At 40.0% G+C, this 16,915-nt stretch overlaps 1 protein-coding gene across 2 annotated transcripts in view; it reads left to right on the top strand.

Annotated features, from left to right (window-relative positions):
• Window positions 1-16,915, top strand: part of usp43a (ubiquitin specific peptidase 43a) — a 125,636-nt gene that overhangs the window by 34,009 nt on the left and 74,712 nt on the right. Inside the window, exons 3-4 of one of the 2 annotated variants that reach the window (XM_054779836.1) lie at window positions 6,728-6,831; window positions 15,888-15,980. In XM_054779836.1, coding sequence (XP_054635811.1) covers window positions 6,728-6,831; window positions 15,888-15,980 — 197 coding nt within the window. The remainder of the gene's footprint in view (window positions 1-6,727; window positions 6,832-15,887; window positions 15,981-16,915) is intronic. The other variant, XM_054779837.1, reaches the window with a different exon arrangement.

The raw sequence follows: 16,915 nt of genomic DNA, 5'->3' as shown, positions 1-16,915 counted from the left end.
GATCACGATTGTACCATTCTGGCTACATGGGGGGCCCCATGGCTGCTGCTGAGCATACATTTTTACACAGAAAGTCTTTGTGTCTCTTATAAATAGCCTATTTTGATACAAATTCAGCCTCATTTTGTGTTTGTGACATGTTTGTTTAACACAAGGTCTATACTTAAGATGGTAGCACAAACACACAGCGAAGCCCAGTATCTCCAGATTTACAGTTGTGTAGTTATGTTTGCTCATATTGGGTCTGCTTTCTTGACAAGCTGTACAAAAGCGTTTGGATATTGGCTTTTGGATATTGGATTTCACAGCGCCAACGTTTTTCTCATCAGTCTTTGACTCATCCTTGAGATCTCCACAGTATAAATTTCCACACACCACCCAGCTGGGCGGAAGTGCTCGCACGCGGCGTCAAAGGTAAGCAAAGGCGAGGAAAGTGTGGAGGAATACGAGCTAAGCTCAAGCTAACAGCGCACAGACTTTCCTTACTGAGCATTTTCCTCGCTAATGAGTGGTCTTTAGTGAATAAAATGAACGAGTTACGACTCTACATCAACCAGACTGCAACATCATAATTGTCACAGAGAAATGATTAAACCAGAACACCGGACAATGCTATTGAGGTAGCCGGGCTGATAGAACAGCGGCTGAAACCGACAAGACCAAAGGCGGAGGACTGTGCATCTATATTCTGTGTCACTAAATAAAGGTGCTGTTCTTGCACACCTGCCACATTTGTTTATCTGAGTGTTTTAGCCTTTTTCTTTAAGGTGCAAAAAGTTGCAAATGAGATGTGTTTATTTGTAGGGATCGCCATAGTCATAGCGGTGCTCTTACAAAAAAAAAAAAATCTATATTCAACTATTACATTACATTACATATGAACAAAATCTAACAATGAATCAGATTCAACTATGAAAATCCTTCATTGAAGACAGCCCTACTGGCAACGACACAATTTGGAAAGTCAGCACATTGCCTGTTATTTTGCTGCAGGTACGCTAGCTGTGTCAGTGATTCTTCCTGAGTTTTGGTTAAAAGTAATAAAGGAAGATTCCTTACTCCTCCTCCCCTTGTAGCGCTTTACAATCATTGCAAATGGGATATTTACAATTGGAAGACAAATAATTCCTGACCTCGGACATACTGGGCTTGCAAGCTTATTGCTGTGTGGAGCACGAGGTCATCACTCATGCGCCGATAGATATCGTTAGAAAATATACCGGCAGAAAACACAATAAAAAAATGAACAGATATCACATTTTTATACCAATATTGGCTGATAATATCGATTAATTTCAATAATATCAACTTTACTATTGCAACAACACATCATCAGTAGGATAAAACTAATCTGTCTGGACATCCTTGTTCTTAGGCTATCACTGGTTTACTTGTTTCAATGACCACAGCACAGCAGTTGTTCTGACACAGTAAATGAGTAAAGGAAGGACAGATGCAATGAGCAGGATTTCACGAAAAATATAAATATAATCACCGGACATTGTAGAAAGAGCATTTCTGGGCCTCATTATTATTGTAAACATTGTCCTTGTTCTGTCACTTGCCTCCCTCAGCGCTTTACCTTAAAATGATCTTCTTATCTCTCTGTCCTGTATAATTTGTCTCCCCGTGTGCTCTTGTCATCGTTATTGTCTGCCCGCACCTTCCTGTATTTCGCTCTCCTTTTTGTTCTCCTTCCTTCTTTTCCCTTTGACTTTGTTATAGTTAATATGAGAAAAGCTGAAAGACTTTATGCATCGCTTGAACTGCTGTTTCGAAAAGGAGCCAAATTAATACACACTTCTAATGAACATCACTATTGCTTACTCACGTCTGGCCTGACCAGCCCTGGACAGAAATAACTCCCTATCGAATGCTGTGATGGTGCTGTCAACACTGACTCACTCGATTCACACACGCAATGGGAGATATAAGTCTTAGCGTCAAGCTTAAAGCCACAATATGTAGGAATTTCACCTTAAAAGAACAGCTTCACAGTCATGTTTATGGAGCATTCATTCATTTAGCCAAACTGTCAGTAGCATTTAAGCATGACATTTATTTGTTCAAAGCTTAGTTTAGTTGTCATTATTAAATCTTGAGGAATAAATCTGAGAAGAAAGAACAACGTTTGCAGCACTTAATCTCCTCTGGAATGTTCCCAAGAAAAGTCACAGGGCATTGAAATGCAGTGTTTTTCAAAAGTAGTTAAAAAGTGGGGTGATATTTGTGCATTGTGATATTAAATGAAGTAAACACAGTGTTGACTCAAATATATATTGTATTTTGTTCCGTGAAAAATCTGACAGAGATGTTTATTGAGGGTCTGGAGATTTATACATGCAGACCAATACGTGAATCATAGCTCTTCTCCGTCTCCCTCGTATTAAAAAAAAAGTGCGGCAAAGGTTGTTAGTTAGTTAGCACACAACAGAAGAGAAGTTATGATGCTAATTTAAATTTTCAATGAAGCAGTCATCAAAGAACATTGAGCAAAAGAAATACGATATCCCTTTTAATCTACCAGCTGTTATTTCACTGATATTGAAAATACGATTTGAAATTTTGTCTTAAAAATACTTTTCCAAAAATGGGTCTTGAAATAGAGGTGTCGTCCTATACCTGCGACAACCTAATAGTTGGATATGGGATACTCTCCCTCTGTTCTGAACTCCTGTTTCCATTTCAATGTTGTATTGAGCAGAATGATGCTGCACTGAGGAGTTAGGGGTGTTCTTTGTGTAACCACCAACATGTTCCTGTTGAGGATTGTGCGGTATGACCAATCTGTGATAGAAACTGTATAAATTTGGCCTAAACCTGGGGGCGGCATGCATGGCTCAGGTGGTAGAGTGGTTGTCCCCCAACCTGAAGGTTGCTGGTTCGACCATCAGTTCTCCTGTGACCTTGTTGAAGTATCCTTGGGCAAAATACTGATAGTGAAAGTCCATTTACTATTTGTGATAGAGATTTTAATTGAATTGGCCTATCGGAGTAGTGCATGTTGATGAAGACCGACAAACATGTCGTCAATGTAATGTAACTAGTGCAACTAAAGTATGGGGCGTTGTTGGTACTTTTTGGAGTTTTTTTCAGAAGGTGTCATAGGTGGAATAGGTGCTTCCCACTATGTGCATTCTTAGCTGCGTCCTTTTAGCTGTTTTTATATCTTTAGAATGCACAGAAAAGAGAAAGACGTGTGATTATGTCTCACAAAAGGATTGTGGATGATGGGCAAAATAATAATAAAAAAAAAAGAGTCCTTTATGTGACTAATCCTCACCTCCGTGGCAGCAAATAAACTACATTTCTTACAAGTATTATCACTGGAGGTGGAGAAATAGCTAGCTAGGCAATACATTGAACCAAGAAGCTAGCTTGAATGTAAAGTAGCGAAACAACAGAAGAATAACTAATACTTATTACACTTTAACAGAAGTGTAGCTGGAACCACGTTACAGCAGAGAGGAACCACCTCTGAACAAGAAATGAACAAGTAGAATAATAACAGTTTAGAGAGACAATAATATAACGGCTTCACAACTATGCTGTGAGTGCACACGTCCAATAACTGAAAATGGCGTTACCCCATACGTCAGCAGCCAAAGTAGGAGCCTTTGCTACCTGTAACCTGTTGAAAATATATGTTATGATGTATATCGTTATCACAAGAGGCTGCAAAGTCACATCAACTATCCCTATTTCCTCTCAACAAAATTCTGGTACCCCCTCAGTGAGTAAATGAGCCTATGTGTAAAGAAGTATGGTAATTCATATTTACAGCAATAGTATGGCCATATTTGAAATATGTCTGTATGATGACTACAATTGTTATTTCTTGAGGGCTTATTGTTTTGGAGCGTAAATAGACAGCGAGTCTTTTCCAGGCCAATGTGCCTGTCGTATTTGTTGTTATCGTGTCCTCCAGCAACAACAACACTCTTCAAAAACACACACACACACACACACACATTGTATTATGTTATGCATGCTTTCACACTAAAAGCCCTCATGTGCCACATAAAGATACCACCAAACATGCAGTCAGACTGCTTGCCAAACACCCACACACTCACCAGCGAGCTGTAGAGGAACGCCGACTAATGTCCCACATGAAACGCTACCTCAGGGAATCAGCTGGGATTTGATAACAACATATGTTCTTGTGGAAGGGATTGGAGTGGAGAAGTCCCTGGAGGGAGGCTTTGCCTCCACCAGCACCTTCCAAATCTCTAGTAAAGCCAAACAAGTCCATGTTATCACTTGATGATATTGAGTGGATTTATGTAAGGATCACAGCGGATTGATGTAACAGGATGAGCAGTGTTTTGATTGACATTAGATGTTATCCATTTTAGAGTTTGTTTTAATTTGGAGCTGTGCAGGTCTTGGTCTAGAACAGGGGTGGGCAAACTTTTTGACTCAAGGGCCACATTGGGTTAAAAAAATTTGGCCGAGGGGACGTCCATATATACTGTAGGTGGTCATCAAACAGAATGACATACTTAATCACGATGCAACGAAATAACACAATGCATCAAATAAATAAACTACTACTACTACTACTACTACTACTACTACTACTAGTAATAAACAACAACTAAGTGCTACAAATAACATGTAACATAAACTGTTATTGACAAGTGCCCACAAGGCATGCTGGATAGTAGGCAGGTTACATTGTGTGTCGCAAGTCAAGTTGCCAGCTACAGCTTCTATTTGAAAGGTTAAAAAAAGTAATTTGGAAACGCTCGGTGGGCCGGATTAAGTCCTTTGGCGGGCCTGAAGCGGCCCGTGGGCCACAGTTAGCATACCCCTGGTCTACAGTAGAACCTGGTTCCTGTCTCCCTCCATAGATAATTCACTAATGTTTGCCCACTTGAATAGAACCCAAAATTACAAAATGTTGTTTGTTAATGGAAAACACCTGGAAAATAACAATCCATCCATCCATCTTCTTCTGTTTTATTTGCTGGATAGTAACAGAAGATCATTATTATTTACAGCGATTTCTCAGTTTTCGCTGTTAATTCCTTCGAAAAGGTTAGACAAAACCCAAAACTTACCAAAACCAAGGACATTTTTCCTCATTGGAAAAAATGTAAATCCAATAAATCTGTTTCAGACACCCATAGCTGTACATGCAGAAAACAATGTGAAATAATTCAAAAATGACAAATGGATGGAACTTATTGTTGATGCAGACTTCCTGAACATCCTGGCTAGATCGAATCCAATCGTGTTTCTGACCTTCTTTATCAAAGTGCTTGAGCTCGCAACTTTCTTTGGCCCCATGACGGTTTATTTTGCATTTGCACTCAATTAAAAATGTAAGGACAGCAAGTCAGGGTGCTGTGCTTTGTTTGGACATTCAATTTTGTGTAACAGTGCAGGTCAAATGGACTAGGGGGCGGAATGGCTCAGGTGGTAGAGTGGTCGTCTCCCAACCTCAAGGTTGCGGTTTCAATCCTCTGTTTTCCCGTGATCATGTCGCAGTGTCCTTGGGCAAGTTACTGAACACCCAGTTGCTCTTGATGCTGTGTCATCAGTAGGTAAATGGCAAACATTTTTTGATGGAAACCGAATCATGCGAAAACTGGAATGCACATAAACCGAGGTTTGACTGTATCTACTTGGCTGTATTTTGAGAGTGAACTGCAGCCAGTTTCATGTAATCTCAGTCGGGAAGACACTTTCAGAATAGACTTGATCACCTAAAAGATTGAAAGACCTCAGAAAAGCAGTGGCCTGAATAAAAAGTGACAGATAGCGTGACACCAGTCACTGTGGAAGGTAGCAGTTTGGAATTTTCATCTGCAACTTGTGATGTGTTTGTGGTTGTGATTCATGGCATACAGGTTAGATTGTCCCTGAATATGTCTTGGAAAAGTCATGAAAAATTAGGCTAGAACCGCACTAATTAGAGCTCATGCGTTAGACCAGGGGTCACCAACGTGGTGCTCGCGGGCACCAGGTAGCCCCCCACAACCACATGAGGTGCCCGCAAGCCTGCTTTTCATTCAGGTTTTCAGTTAATAATGAAAGAACAGTAGAAAGAAATGCATTCTGAAATACAAAATGTGAGTTGTGGACACCAGCATTTCGTTAATGTTCTGGTAAAACAAGCATATTCGCTTTGTTTGGGTTTAAAATAAGCTTTGAAAATAAATGTTACAAAAATAGTAGCTCTTGGCCATTTTCATTTTGTAAAAGTAGCTCTCACAAGGAAAAACATTGGTGACCCCTGGTTTAGACAATGCTAAACCAAGCAGAGGGATCAATTGAGTAAAATTAACTGTTGCTTAATCGTGAAGCAACTGAAATAAAATGTACACTACGTGGCTGCAAGCAGTTTGCGTCTAGAGAAGCACAACATATCAGCTATTGGAAGTTGAGCTACATCCACACCGACCTTCGTTATGGCTGAAATCCTCCAGGCAACATTATTTTACTGAACACTGGCATCAAAACAGAAGTTTGGTATTGTCCTAAAATGAAGTCTAAAAGGCTGCACAAGTGTATGTGTAAACTTCACTCCCTCAGCCGTAAGAACCGAGCTGAACGCCGAGTTGACTGCCCAGACTTTTAGCCTGGCGGTCAGCACTCTCACCTCCCATTCCGAAGATCCTGTGTTCGAGCCCAGTGCGGGGCTGGCTGAAACAGGCAATTCTGAACGGTACCATAAAGTTCACAGTTTACACTTAACATCATTTTAATATGTCTCCAGGGACCCAGCTCACTGGAGGACCTATCCAATCCTCGGTCGGCCAGCACACAGCAGCCTCGAGGCCGCAACAGTTTTGTCCAGGAACACTTCCAGGCCCAGTACAGGTGAGAAGATTCAGGCTATTCAGATTTTCTTCTGTACTTGCACTTGTCTCCTGTTTGCTTTCAAACTGACCTTTTATCCCCGAGTGGTGCAAACATAAAGATGGTCAATATGAAGTCAGTGTAAGGGAGAAAGATACAGTAGAGTGGAACCTCGGTTTTTCTCATTAATTCCTTCCAAAAGGTCAGACGACTAAAACCGAATCAATTTTCCAATTTCAGACATGCAGCAATATACACAAAACACTTTTATAGGGAAAAACTATAATTTTACATGTAGAAAACAAAAAGAAATACACATAAATGAGGAATGAAATATAAAACGTCACTTTTACCCTTACACTGAAGACTTGTTGGTGAACACAGAGATGAGTGGAGGGAGAAAAGGAGGGGGCGGAAGAGCCATGCAAACGCTGTTTCATTGTAGTTGTTACAAACATAACTTTACACAGCGGATGTTTAGAGTTGTATACTTGCTCACTTGAACTTTATTGTAAACTTCAGCAGCAGGTACAATCATCATTACATGCTCTGCCCACTTTTTATGTTTCTCCTTTAAACCTTTCCCCCTGCAATCTGCATTAACTAAGCAACCTTTGCATTACAGTCCTATTGTAACAGATGCTACCTGCATATTTTACCATGACTTCTTTCTTGAATTCAATTGTGTTTCTTCTTTTTTATCAAAGTTTTGACACTTGCAACTTTATTTTGCAGCCGTCCTAAATAAGACTCCTGTAACACTCACAAATATGCAGTGGGCTTGAACACCTCATCAGTGCAGGGCGCAGTGCTTGAAAGGAGGCTGGAAGGCGACAGATGCAGAGTTGCTAATCATTCTGTGTGTGTTCTATAAACAAATAACCACCCCCACACACACACAAAAAAGATGATTAAGGGATTCCCTGGCCAGAATCTGTCTATAGTGTCCCAAATCTAAGGGTCACCAACGTGTAGATGCTTTGTTTGGGCACTTGACTAGTTTGTTAGGCGCTGTTTGGCCGTATGATAACCGAGACAGTGTACAAAAACCATACAAAACACTACATAAATACAGTTGGACTGTTATGTTAATAAGCCTTTTTTGGAACGTAGAAATGGAAAAAAAAGAAGCTTGTTTTCATTTTATTTTTCATTTCTGACTGTATTGTTTCAAGCTTTATTGTTTCAACTAATATACCCTATCAATACAGTAATCCCTCATTTATTGCAGTTAATTGTTGCCAGATAAATGAATTTCCGTCAAGTTATTTACAAATCAAATATTTTCATAGTTAGAGCACAGAAAACTTCTTTATGACCTTCTACATACGATTTTTTCTATTATTAGAGCCCTCTAGACATACAATAACACCCCTACAGTCACCTTTACACTAATATTACCCAAAATAGTAGATATAATCAGAGAAAATAGGCCATTTAAGAAATAAATTAGACTAGAGCTCGTGTGTGTTTTAATAAATGTCTTCCAGACGTGTGGACAGGAAGCAACGTCGGGGATTCAGAGTTTTAGTTGAAGTACAACCACAGCAGTATCCCATGTTGTTATGATTATGATGATGAGGATTCATTTCACTCATTCATTCATTTATATTTTCTGTGTTCTCTGGTTATACAAGTTATTACGTTGTCATACAGCTGAAAGGATTTTTTACTGAGATGCAAGTTTTGCTGCTTTTAATATCTTAAAGCACATCCTGTTTTCTGGTTGTTGTTCACCAAGTCACATCCTTCATCCCAAAACTGACCTCAGCCTAGTCCTATAACTGTTCTATACAGTAGACGCACACGCACTACACGATAATGCTGTGTGCAAAATTTTAATTTGTAACTTAACTTAATTGTTTAAGTTAGTTTCAGGGGGACTACGAAGAGGAAGGAGTTTGAAGGGACAAGCCTGTCTCTCACACAAACTCACGTACGTGCTGTATAGCGTAGGCAGTGCCCCGATAATCAGCCAATGAGATGACAGCGTAGGCGGTGCCCCGATAATCAGCCAATGAGATGAGAGCGTAGGCGGTGCCCCGATAATCAGCCAATGAGATGAGAGCGGAGGCGGTGCCCCGAAAATCATCCAATGAGAGCGTGATGCGTCAGAAGGCGTCACCAAGTGTTAGTCTGAACTTGCACCGACTTGAGGCATTAATAAAGTTCCATCCATTTTCTATACTGCTTCTCCTCATTAGGGTCGCAGGGGCATGCTGGAGCCTATCCCAGCTGTTCTTTGGGCGACAGGCGGGGTACACCCTGGACTGGTCATTAATAAAGTTGATTGGAAAAAAAAAAAAAGACATGTACTGACTTGACGCTTTATGTTATATGGAATTTCTTCTGTAATATGAAGCAAAAACTTTACATAAATTCTTTATGTTAAGTGGAATTTATGTAAAAGGAGGTTTATGTTATGCGAGGTACTACTGTATATGAATATATCTAATGAATACATGTTTTATTAATTGAAACCCTTCACTGTCCTGATGAAGTGTTATAACTTTTAAAGACAAAACAAATGTGGACTCAAATATCCACCGGGAATCATTTTTGGAAGGCTTTTTTTTTGCAGTTGTAACTATCTTCTCATTCATTTTGCATTTTGTAGGATAGGAAGAGTGATGGTAAGATTTTTTTTTCTTATAGATCATCATTAGAGTCCTTAAAAAAATTATAATGTAATGATGTTTCTTACCATCCGAATTATATAAAATGGTCAATGGTTGAATGCTACATTGTCAGTTTAAACAGACATTAATTAGTGCTATATATCTCCATCAATGGAGTAAGGGTTTATTGAAGGGAAGCTTTATCTCCCATAATGCTCTCAGGCTTGTGTAAAAAGGCTTTCCAGTCAATTTATTCTCCACTTCTATTGCTGACTATTGGTCTATTGGTCTCTTGGTATTCAGAGAAGGTTTTGCTGCCCTCTGTTGGAAGTAAAACCACACAGCTTTCAATCAGAAAAATAGAAATGCATGTAAATTTGTAAACCATGAAATCCAAATTTGATTCCCGCCATACTGAAAAGACTTGCAAATCTACTGCTTGTGTTCAATACCCCTGTAACACTGATAGACACTAATACACACACTGCAGGTTTTTAATCACTAGCTTGATTGACACATCTTGTTAAGTCTCGAGCACACTAGGTTCATCTAACAGCTGGACGGTCTGTCAGTGATTAGCGGCTGCAGCGTCACAGCTAACAAGCTTATCTTGTAACTGCTCGCCTTACAGGAATGGGCTGGACTGAGGAAAACAGTTTTTTCCTGCCTCTACTCAGTCGTGAGGGTTTAAAGAACACAAGTCAATGAGCGCAACACGATATGCAACCTTACAGCCTTTTTACTTCAGAGCAGCATGACAACTAAGAGAGCTGCTGTTTGTCGCAGTTGGAATAACACTACAGGCATTTGTCAAACTGACAATATGGGGCTACATCTGGCACATTTACATAATTAAAGTAAAACAAAACTGCTTCAGAGAGGAGGGTGTAATGTCATCATGATGCTATTTACTCATGACTAGAGAGGATATTTAGTGTAAAATGGCAACAACTGCTGGACTGCAAGAAAATATGTACAATTGTCCCACGGAACTGTTTATTATGGTTGATTGGTTCCAGACCCAACTTCAATAAGTGAATTTCCGCGAAGTAGGATTCAAATTTTATTTACTGTGTTTACTTGGTGTATGATTGATACCAAAATTTGCATTGTTGCCCACCCCTATAGTGTACTGCTTTGACCTTAGGTACGTCTGACTTGTCCTTTGGTGTATTAATTAAACTGACGATGAAGATAATGAGTTACCTTCAATGTGATGCCATTCAAAATGAACAAGTTCTGGTACTGCTATAAGACACAATTACCTAGAAGTGCTCTTAAAAATTACACCACTCAAACAGATTTGGCCTTGGATACTTCCGTCATGGCGCATTGAGTATCATTCAAATAAACAAGGTTGTCAACTGATATTAGACTCTTATCCCTCACGAATGTTTGAAGACCACTCTTTGTTCCAATGTGTTGCAAAGCTGCACAGGTCATCTTGCGTTGCTTATCATTCAAAATAAACAAGAATCTTGCTCATATATAAGAACCCAATACATAAAGATCAGTCGACAAGGCAGGGCCTTCACTATTATTTGCAGTTGCTTGGGAACTGAACAAAATGAAAGCGTTTAACAAGAAGCTACTTTATTTTTATTGTGTCGTTAAAAAACTTTCTATCTCAGATCTGGCATCTGTGATCATCAGTTGCAGCCATTTGTAAAATCAGAGCAATCAAATTTGCAGTGTTTTGTTTGTGTTGTAGCTATAGACCTGCGACTGTCACTCCGTCTCTGCCTTCCTTCCCTGTCTGCTTTAATTGGTCTCCCTTCCTCTCGTCTTCCTTCCCGATTCCTTTGATATCTGACAGAGATGCTCCATGGAGGGAGTCGGCGCAATACTCTGATCTGAATAAATGTTTGCGATTAGACCCCGCGCTTGTCTTGAGCATTGGGCTGCCGACTCGGGAGTTGCCTCTTGCGTCGCGCAGTGACGTTTGAATGAGTTTTTGTCAAGGCCTCGCTCCTCCTCTGGCTGTCACTCTCAGTTTGTGATGTCTATTTTTAATGGGCTGTTGTCCCCAAGACGCCATCTAGGTCTAGACAAACACCATTGCTCAGTTTATATAACATGTATAACGCTTTATATCATAAATGTTACACAAGAAGGACTCATAAAAAAAATCTGGTCTAAAATGTTTATTCTCATTTTATTTGTGTTAAAGAGAAACAGTAATGAACAAATGTGTTCCTCAAACAGTTGTAGTTAATACAAACATTAAACTAGCAAACAATGAACTGGAACACAGACCTCCACCAAGGGTGAATTGAATAATTTCTTTTAAAAATTCATTAAGTGCAGTACAGTCAAACCTGTCGTAGCGGCCACCTTTATAGAACGGCCACCTGCCTATAGCAGCCACTGAAAAAGCCCCCGCAGCAAATTTACATGTTATAGACCCTGTGTATAGCAGTCACCTGTCCAACGCGGCCAGCGGCCACCCATTTTGTCTCCCTTGGTCAATATCTGACCGCATATGGCGGCCAAATTACCAACTCAAGTAGAAGCTTCATGCACAAAAAAGTTTTGTTTTTCAATCAATGAAGCCGTCGTGTGTAGACTTTAATTACTGAGTCCTAGCTCAGTCATAATCATTCACAAGATCCACACAAACTGTCAGTTGTTCCAGCTCCGAAGCAAAGAAGGAAACTTCTCCTGTTGCTTCTGCCAACTTTATTTACTGAACGCGGCCACCAGACAGCAGCTCAGAACACACACACATCTCTCAGTATCGTCTCTCCTTCCTGCTTGCCCACAAGGCAAAGGTTAAACAAGCCCCACTACATAGCTGTCCCGGCAATGCCTGTAAGAAAAGACACCGTTTATTTCCTGGTGCGCACTGGTCAATACTGTAATGCCGCTTGTTGTAAGAGAAGGAGAAACTCACGTCGCCCATGCACTTTAATGGCTTTATTAACAACGGAGAACACTGCAGGACTTTACAGCCACGCCAACATAAACACACTTCCCAACTCTCTCGAAACTCACAGCTAGCACTGAGCCTAGCTCTCCTGCTCGGGACGCACACCGTCACTTCCCGTCACTTCCTGATGAACTAAAGCTGTAATGACACTCTGCCGTATAAGAAGTAAAATATAAAAAACAAGCGTAAGACATTACTAGCACAGCTTTGTTCTGTGGGTCGTGGATATTTTCTATCAGTTATTATTAAGCCTCTAGCTTCCTTTTAGTAAGTAAAAACCTTGGCTATGATTGCACTACATTGTCATGTAGACCTACAAAGTACACTTGGAAGAACAAGAAGTGAATAAATGTATTGCAACTGATGTGAAACTGATGAGGGGTAGGATTAAATAAGCTTTGCTTCTTCCTACTCCTTTTTGGACATGCAAAATTGTGAATTGTACTATGTGATGTGCTGCTGTTTGACTCATATGCATGTTCAGGATGAATTAAAACCATTAACCATGAACCATGATAATAACAAGCCTAGTAGTGCTGTACAACTTTTTTCCGCAGTCCGCAGTGCCCTCTACTGGTCAACATTATTATTTTTTCCCTTTTTTTCCTTTTTTTCCCCTCTACTGGTCAACATTCAAACCTGTCTATACCGGCCACTTTTGCAGACTCCCTCTAGTGGCCGCTATAGACAAGTTTGACTGTATTTGTATTGTCTGACTGCATAGTGGTGAATGACAGTTTCTGCAATCAGCAGAAGCCTGTGAAGACAGGGGTCTGTGCCCCCTGAACGCTTGCTACAGTAATCCCTCGTTTATCACGGTTGATTGGTTCTGGGGCCCCACCATGTTAAGTGAATTTCAGCAAAGTAGGATTCCTTATTTAGAAATTAAATATTTTCAGACTTACGGCATACAAAACGTGTTTCCAACCTTTTAAGTACAGTTTTTTAACATGATTAGAACTCTCTAGAGACCCCTATAGTCACCTTTACACAACTTACATCCCAGCGTATGTGCTGGCTACGTGCAAAAATGGGGAAAATCGCAAGAGACATGTACATTGCCCAAATGCGCCTTGCCTGGCCATAGTGGGCGGCTTCTCCTGGCCAAGACCCTGGTTCTCTTGACCTCCGTGGACGCACGGTGGCTGCTGACAAAGAATATCCGACATTAATGCACCTTACCTGGCCACGGCGGGTGGCTCTTCCCGCTGTACACTCTGGTTCTCCCGGTCACAACAGCCGTAGGTGTGGTAGGAAGCCAGTACGCCCATCTTGCAATCAAAGTGAGTGCCCACACACGTACATCCCCAGTGAGTGAAACGTACGACAGCCTTACGTGAAGCACATCTAGCACGCACGAGTCGCACGCTGCACCCACGATGTAAAAGCTACCAACGGAGGGCAAGCGGCAAGCACGTGGGTGTCATGAATGACTTGCTCCATAAGTGCAACACGCTTGCAACCCCTCTGATACACTACTTCCTGTACATGCTAACCACAGCCAAAAAAATTCCTAAAAATTGCGGGGCCCATCAGGATTTAAGTCCCGCTTTACCCAATATAGTAGACATTTAAGACATACGACCCATGCTTGTGTGTGTTACAATAAATGTGTTCTGGATGTGTGGAGGACAGGAAGTGACGTCAGGGGTTCAGAGTTGAGTTTTTGAATGCATCATCTGAAAGCCTTACATTTGTATTTTAGTAAATGTAACCATTTTTATGCTTGAAAATGCTTAATTTAGCAAAAAAATATGTAAAATTTGCTTAAATATGCACAGTAAATATGCAACAGGTTGTATTCACCCATAAAACAGCATGTTTTATTAATTAATAGGGGTGTCACAAGATCCTGTCACAAGAGCTCTCAATTTTTTGTTCAGAAAAAAAACTCATGGACACTACGCATGGAACGATAACAAATAAATTAATTAACCACACAATAAATACAAATTTACTTGCTAATTTTGTCAGCCTCAGTGTTTTACCACGTGCATGTGTGTCTGTTTTTCTCATCTCCCGCCACCAAACAGGCAGGAAGAGGGTTCACTCTGCATTGGATTCAATACCGTGGTGCATTTGTTCCATAGAACACCAGCATGAATAGAGTGAGCCTTTTTGTCAGTCTCTTTGTCTTGGTGGGTGGAGGCTGGGCCGGTAGCATACACACAGAGTGCAGAAGAGTGTGGCCTCATGAGAGAAATGCAAGGTATCGTAGTAGAAATTAAAGTAGATTGCAATATATTACTATGTTTTTTTTATAATTTTTCATTGTGCTTTTTTTTAAAAAAGTAATGTGAAAATCTTGTGTTATTCTCATAGACCCAATCTCGTGTATCGTCTCACCTCGTGAACTGAGTGCTTCGTGACACCCCTATTAATAATTGATATAGTTTTGAAAAACCATAATATAGTCCAGTCGTGAAATTTTAACCACAATGTGACAAGGGACGTCTCTCCATAACATGTTGTCAACCTGACTCGGTCATAAGACAATGTAGGATGAGAGGATCTTACCATTTTATATTCTGGGGCGAGGTAAACTGGCCAAAAATGCAAAAGAGAAAATAAATTATCTAAACTGCGAAAAAAAACAACCAAAAACCCACCTCTTGCACTTTAGTGTTCGGCACAAGTAAGGAGCTCTATTCTGGATTATAATTATAAAGTGAAGAGATTGACAAAGACATGGTAAAAAGCTAAAAATATAAACCAATGCATGTGCAAAGTAACACCATGTCTGGAAGTGCATGCATTTAAAAGTCTGGCTCGATTCTTAGCAATTTATTCATTTTATTATATTCATCTTTTGAATTAAGTCGCAATACTGTCTTGGTCATCCAGGGCGTGGTATTCCGCAAAGGTTGGATTGAGGCAACTGGACTTGCATAGACTCTGATGTGTTTGCCTTGCATGTGTAAAAAAAAAAAAAAGAAAAAGAAAAAAAAGACACTGACGGGTTCTGTTGTTGTCCTTTCCAATGTTCTCTTTGCTCTCAAGGTTGTGTCAACTCGGCTGTCCTGCCTTGTATTCATATTTAATGTTTCCTCCCACTGAGCCCCGTCGACTTTGTTGTCGTATCTTTGTCACTCTCTTTTTGTTTCGATATTGATCTCAGCTGTCTCCGTTGCCCTTATCCTCCAGTTCTCTGAGATACAACTGGCCTTGTGTTTTGTTTTGTTTTTTGCTTAAGATCTGAACAGCACTCCATTTTTCCACCCAGATGGCCTAATTCAGTGTTTAACATTCATTGCCAATCATCCACAGTCTGCTGCATGCAAATGACCAGACACTGAATGTGTAACTGCACTGACACCATGCTTTGTGTTGATGATACATAATACAAGTATATCCCTTTGTTCATCAGGCCAGCACTGTGTATGACATATTTCTGGCAAGCGTTAGTACAATAGAGTAATGACAAAATGGTGTCATGGAATGTATGTCACAAAACATAAAATGTTTACTGGGAAAAAGAAATTATGGTGAGTGAAACAAAATCTTTACTGCCTCTTTTATTTTCTCCCCAGGTCGTCTCTAACGTGCCCTCATTGCCTTAAGCAAAGCAACACCTTTGACCCGTTTTTATGTATCTCCCTGCCCATCCCTCTGCGACAAACCAGGTAATGCATGGAAACATTTACACATATCTGTAGTCAAACAGCAACATTCACTTATAATTCCCTATTAAAAGTGACTGATTTTTATGTCTGTATGTCCTGTATATATAATTAACAGTAAAAAAAAAAATGAATCTTGAATAATTAGCAAGTTAAGTGTATAAAGTACCAAATAATAAATGGCATGCTACTTGTAGTAGTCTTATGCTGTCATGCCGTTCAGTTCAGACTGTGTCCACAACAGGACACGATGGGTTTCTATCAGATGTTGTATGTGAGTGGTTGGCCTCAAGGTTCAATATTCAGATCATTGCTCTTCTCCATTGATATAACTCAGGGGTGTCCATACTTTTTCCATAAAGGGCTACATCCAGGCAAATGTAAGAATGTGGTGCAGCATTTTTATATTTGTTAACTTTTTCTTAATACACACAACAACAAATCCAAATTATTTGAAGACGTCCTAAAAGTTAAATAACAAATAAAAAAAGCCCCACTTTGTCTTATTTGTGTTAGTGTGATAGCTTCTTGTCTGATAACATTCAGTATTTCAACTTTTTCTTACATCTTGTAACCTTTAATGTCTACACAGCTGTGATCAACATATTAAGACCAATTGAAAAATTGGAAGATCTTACATTTTGCACTGTTGGAACTTAAGGATGTTCTCAGTAGAGCTTCAAAATACAAAAAGAAGAAATGAGAGTGAAACAAAAAATACATTTTCACAATGCCCACCTTACAATGACCTTCTTTGAGAGCAATAACGTCACTCTTTTGGACTATCCTGCATGTTCCCCTGATCGAAATCCAAATGAGAACATTTGAGGATGGATGGCAAGGAAAGTTTACAAAAATGAAGATCAGTTGCAGACAGTGGATGTCCTCCGTGAAGCCATCTTCACCACCTGCAACATCATTCCTACTAGCTTCCTGAA

Source organism: Dunckerocampus dactyliophorus, chromosome 6 (genome assembly GCF_027744805.1).
Source record: "Dunckerocampus dactyliophorus isolate RoL2022-P2 chromosome 6, RoL_Ddac_1.1, whole genome shotgun sequence".
In the NCBI taxonomy this organism is placed as follows: domain Eukaryota; kingdom Metazoa; phylum Chordata; class Actinopteri; order Syngnathiformes; family Syngnathidae; genus Dunckerocampus; species Dunckerocampus dactyliophorus.
This window is presented reverse-complemented; position numbering and strand designations above follow the sequence as displayed.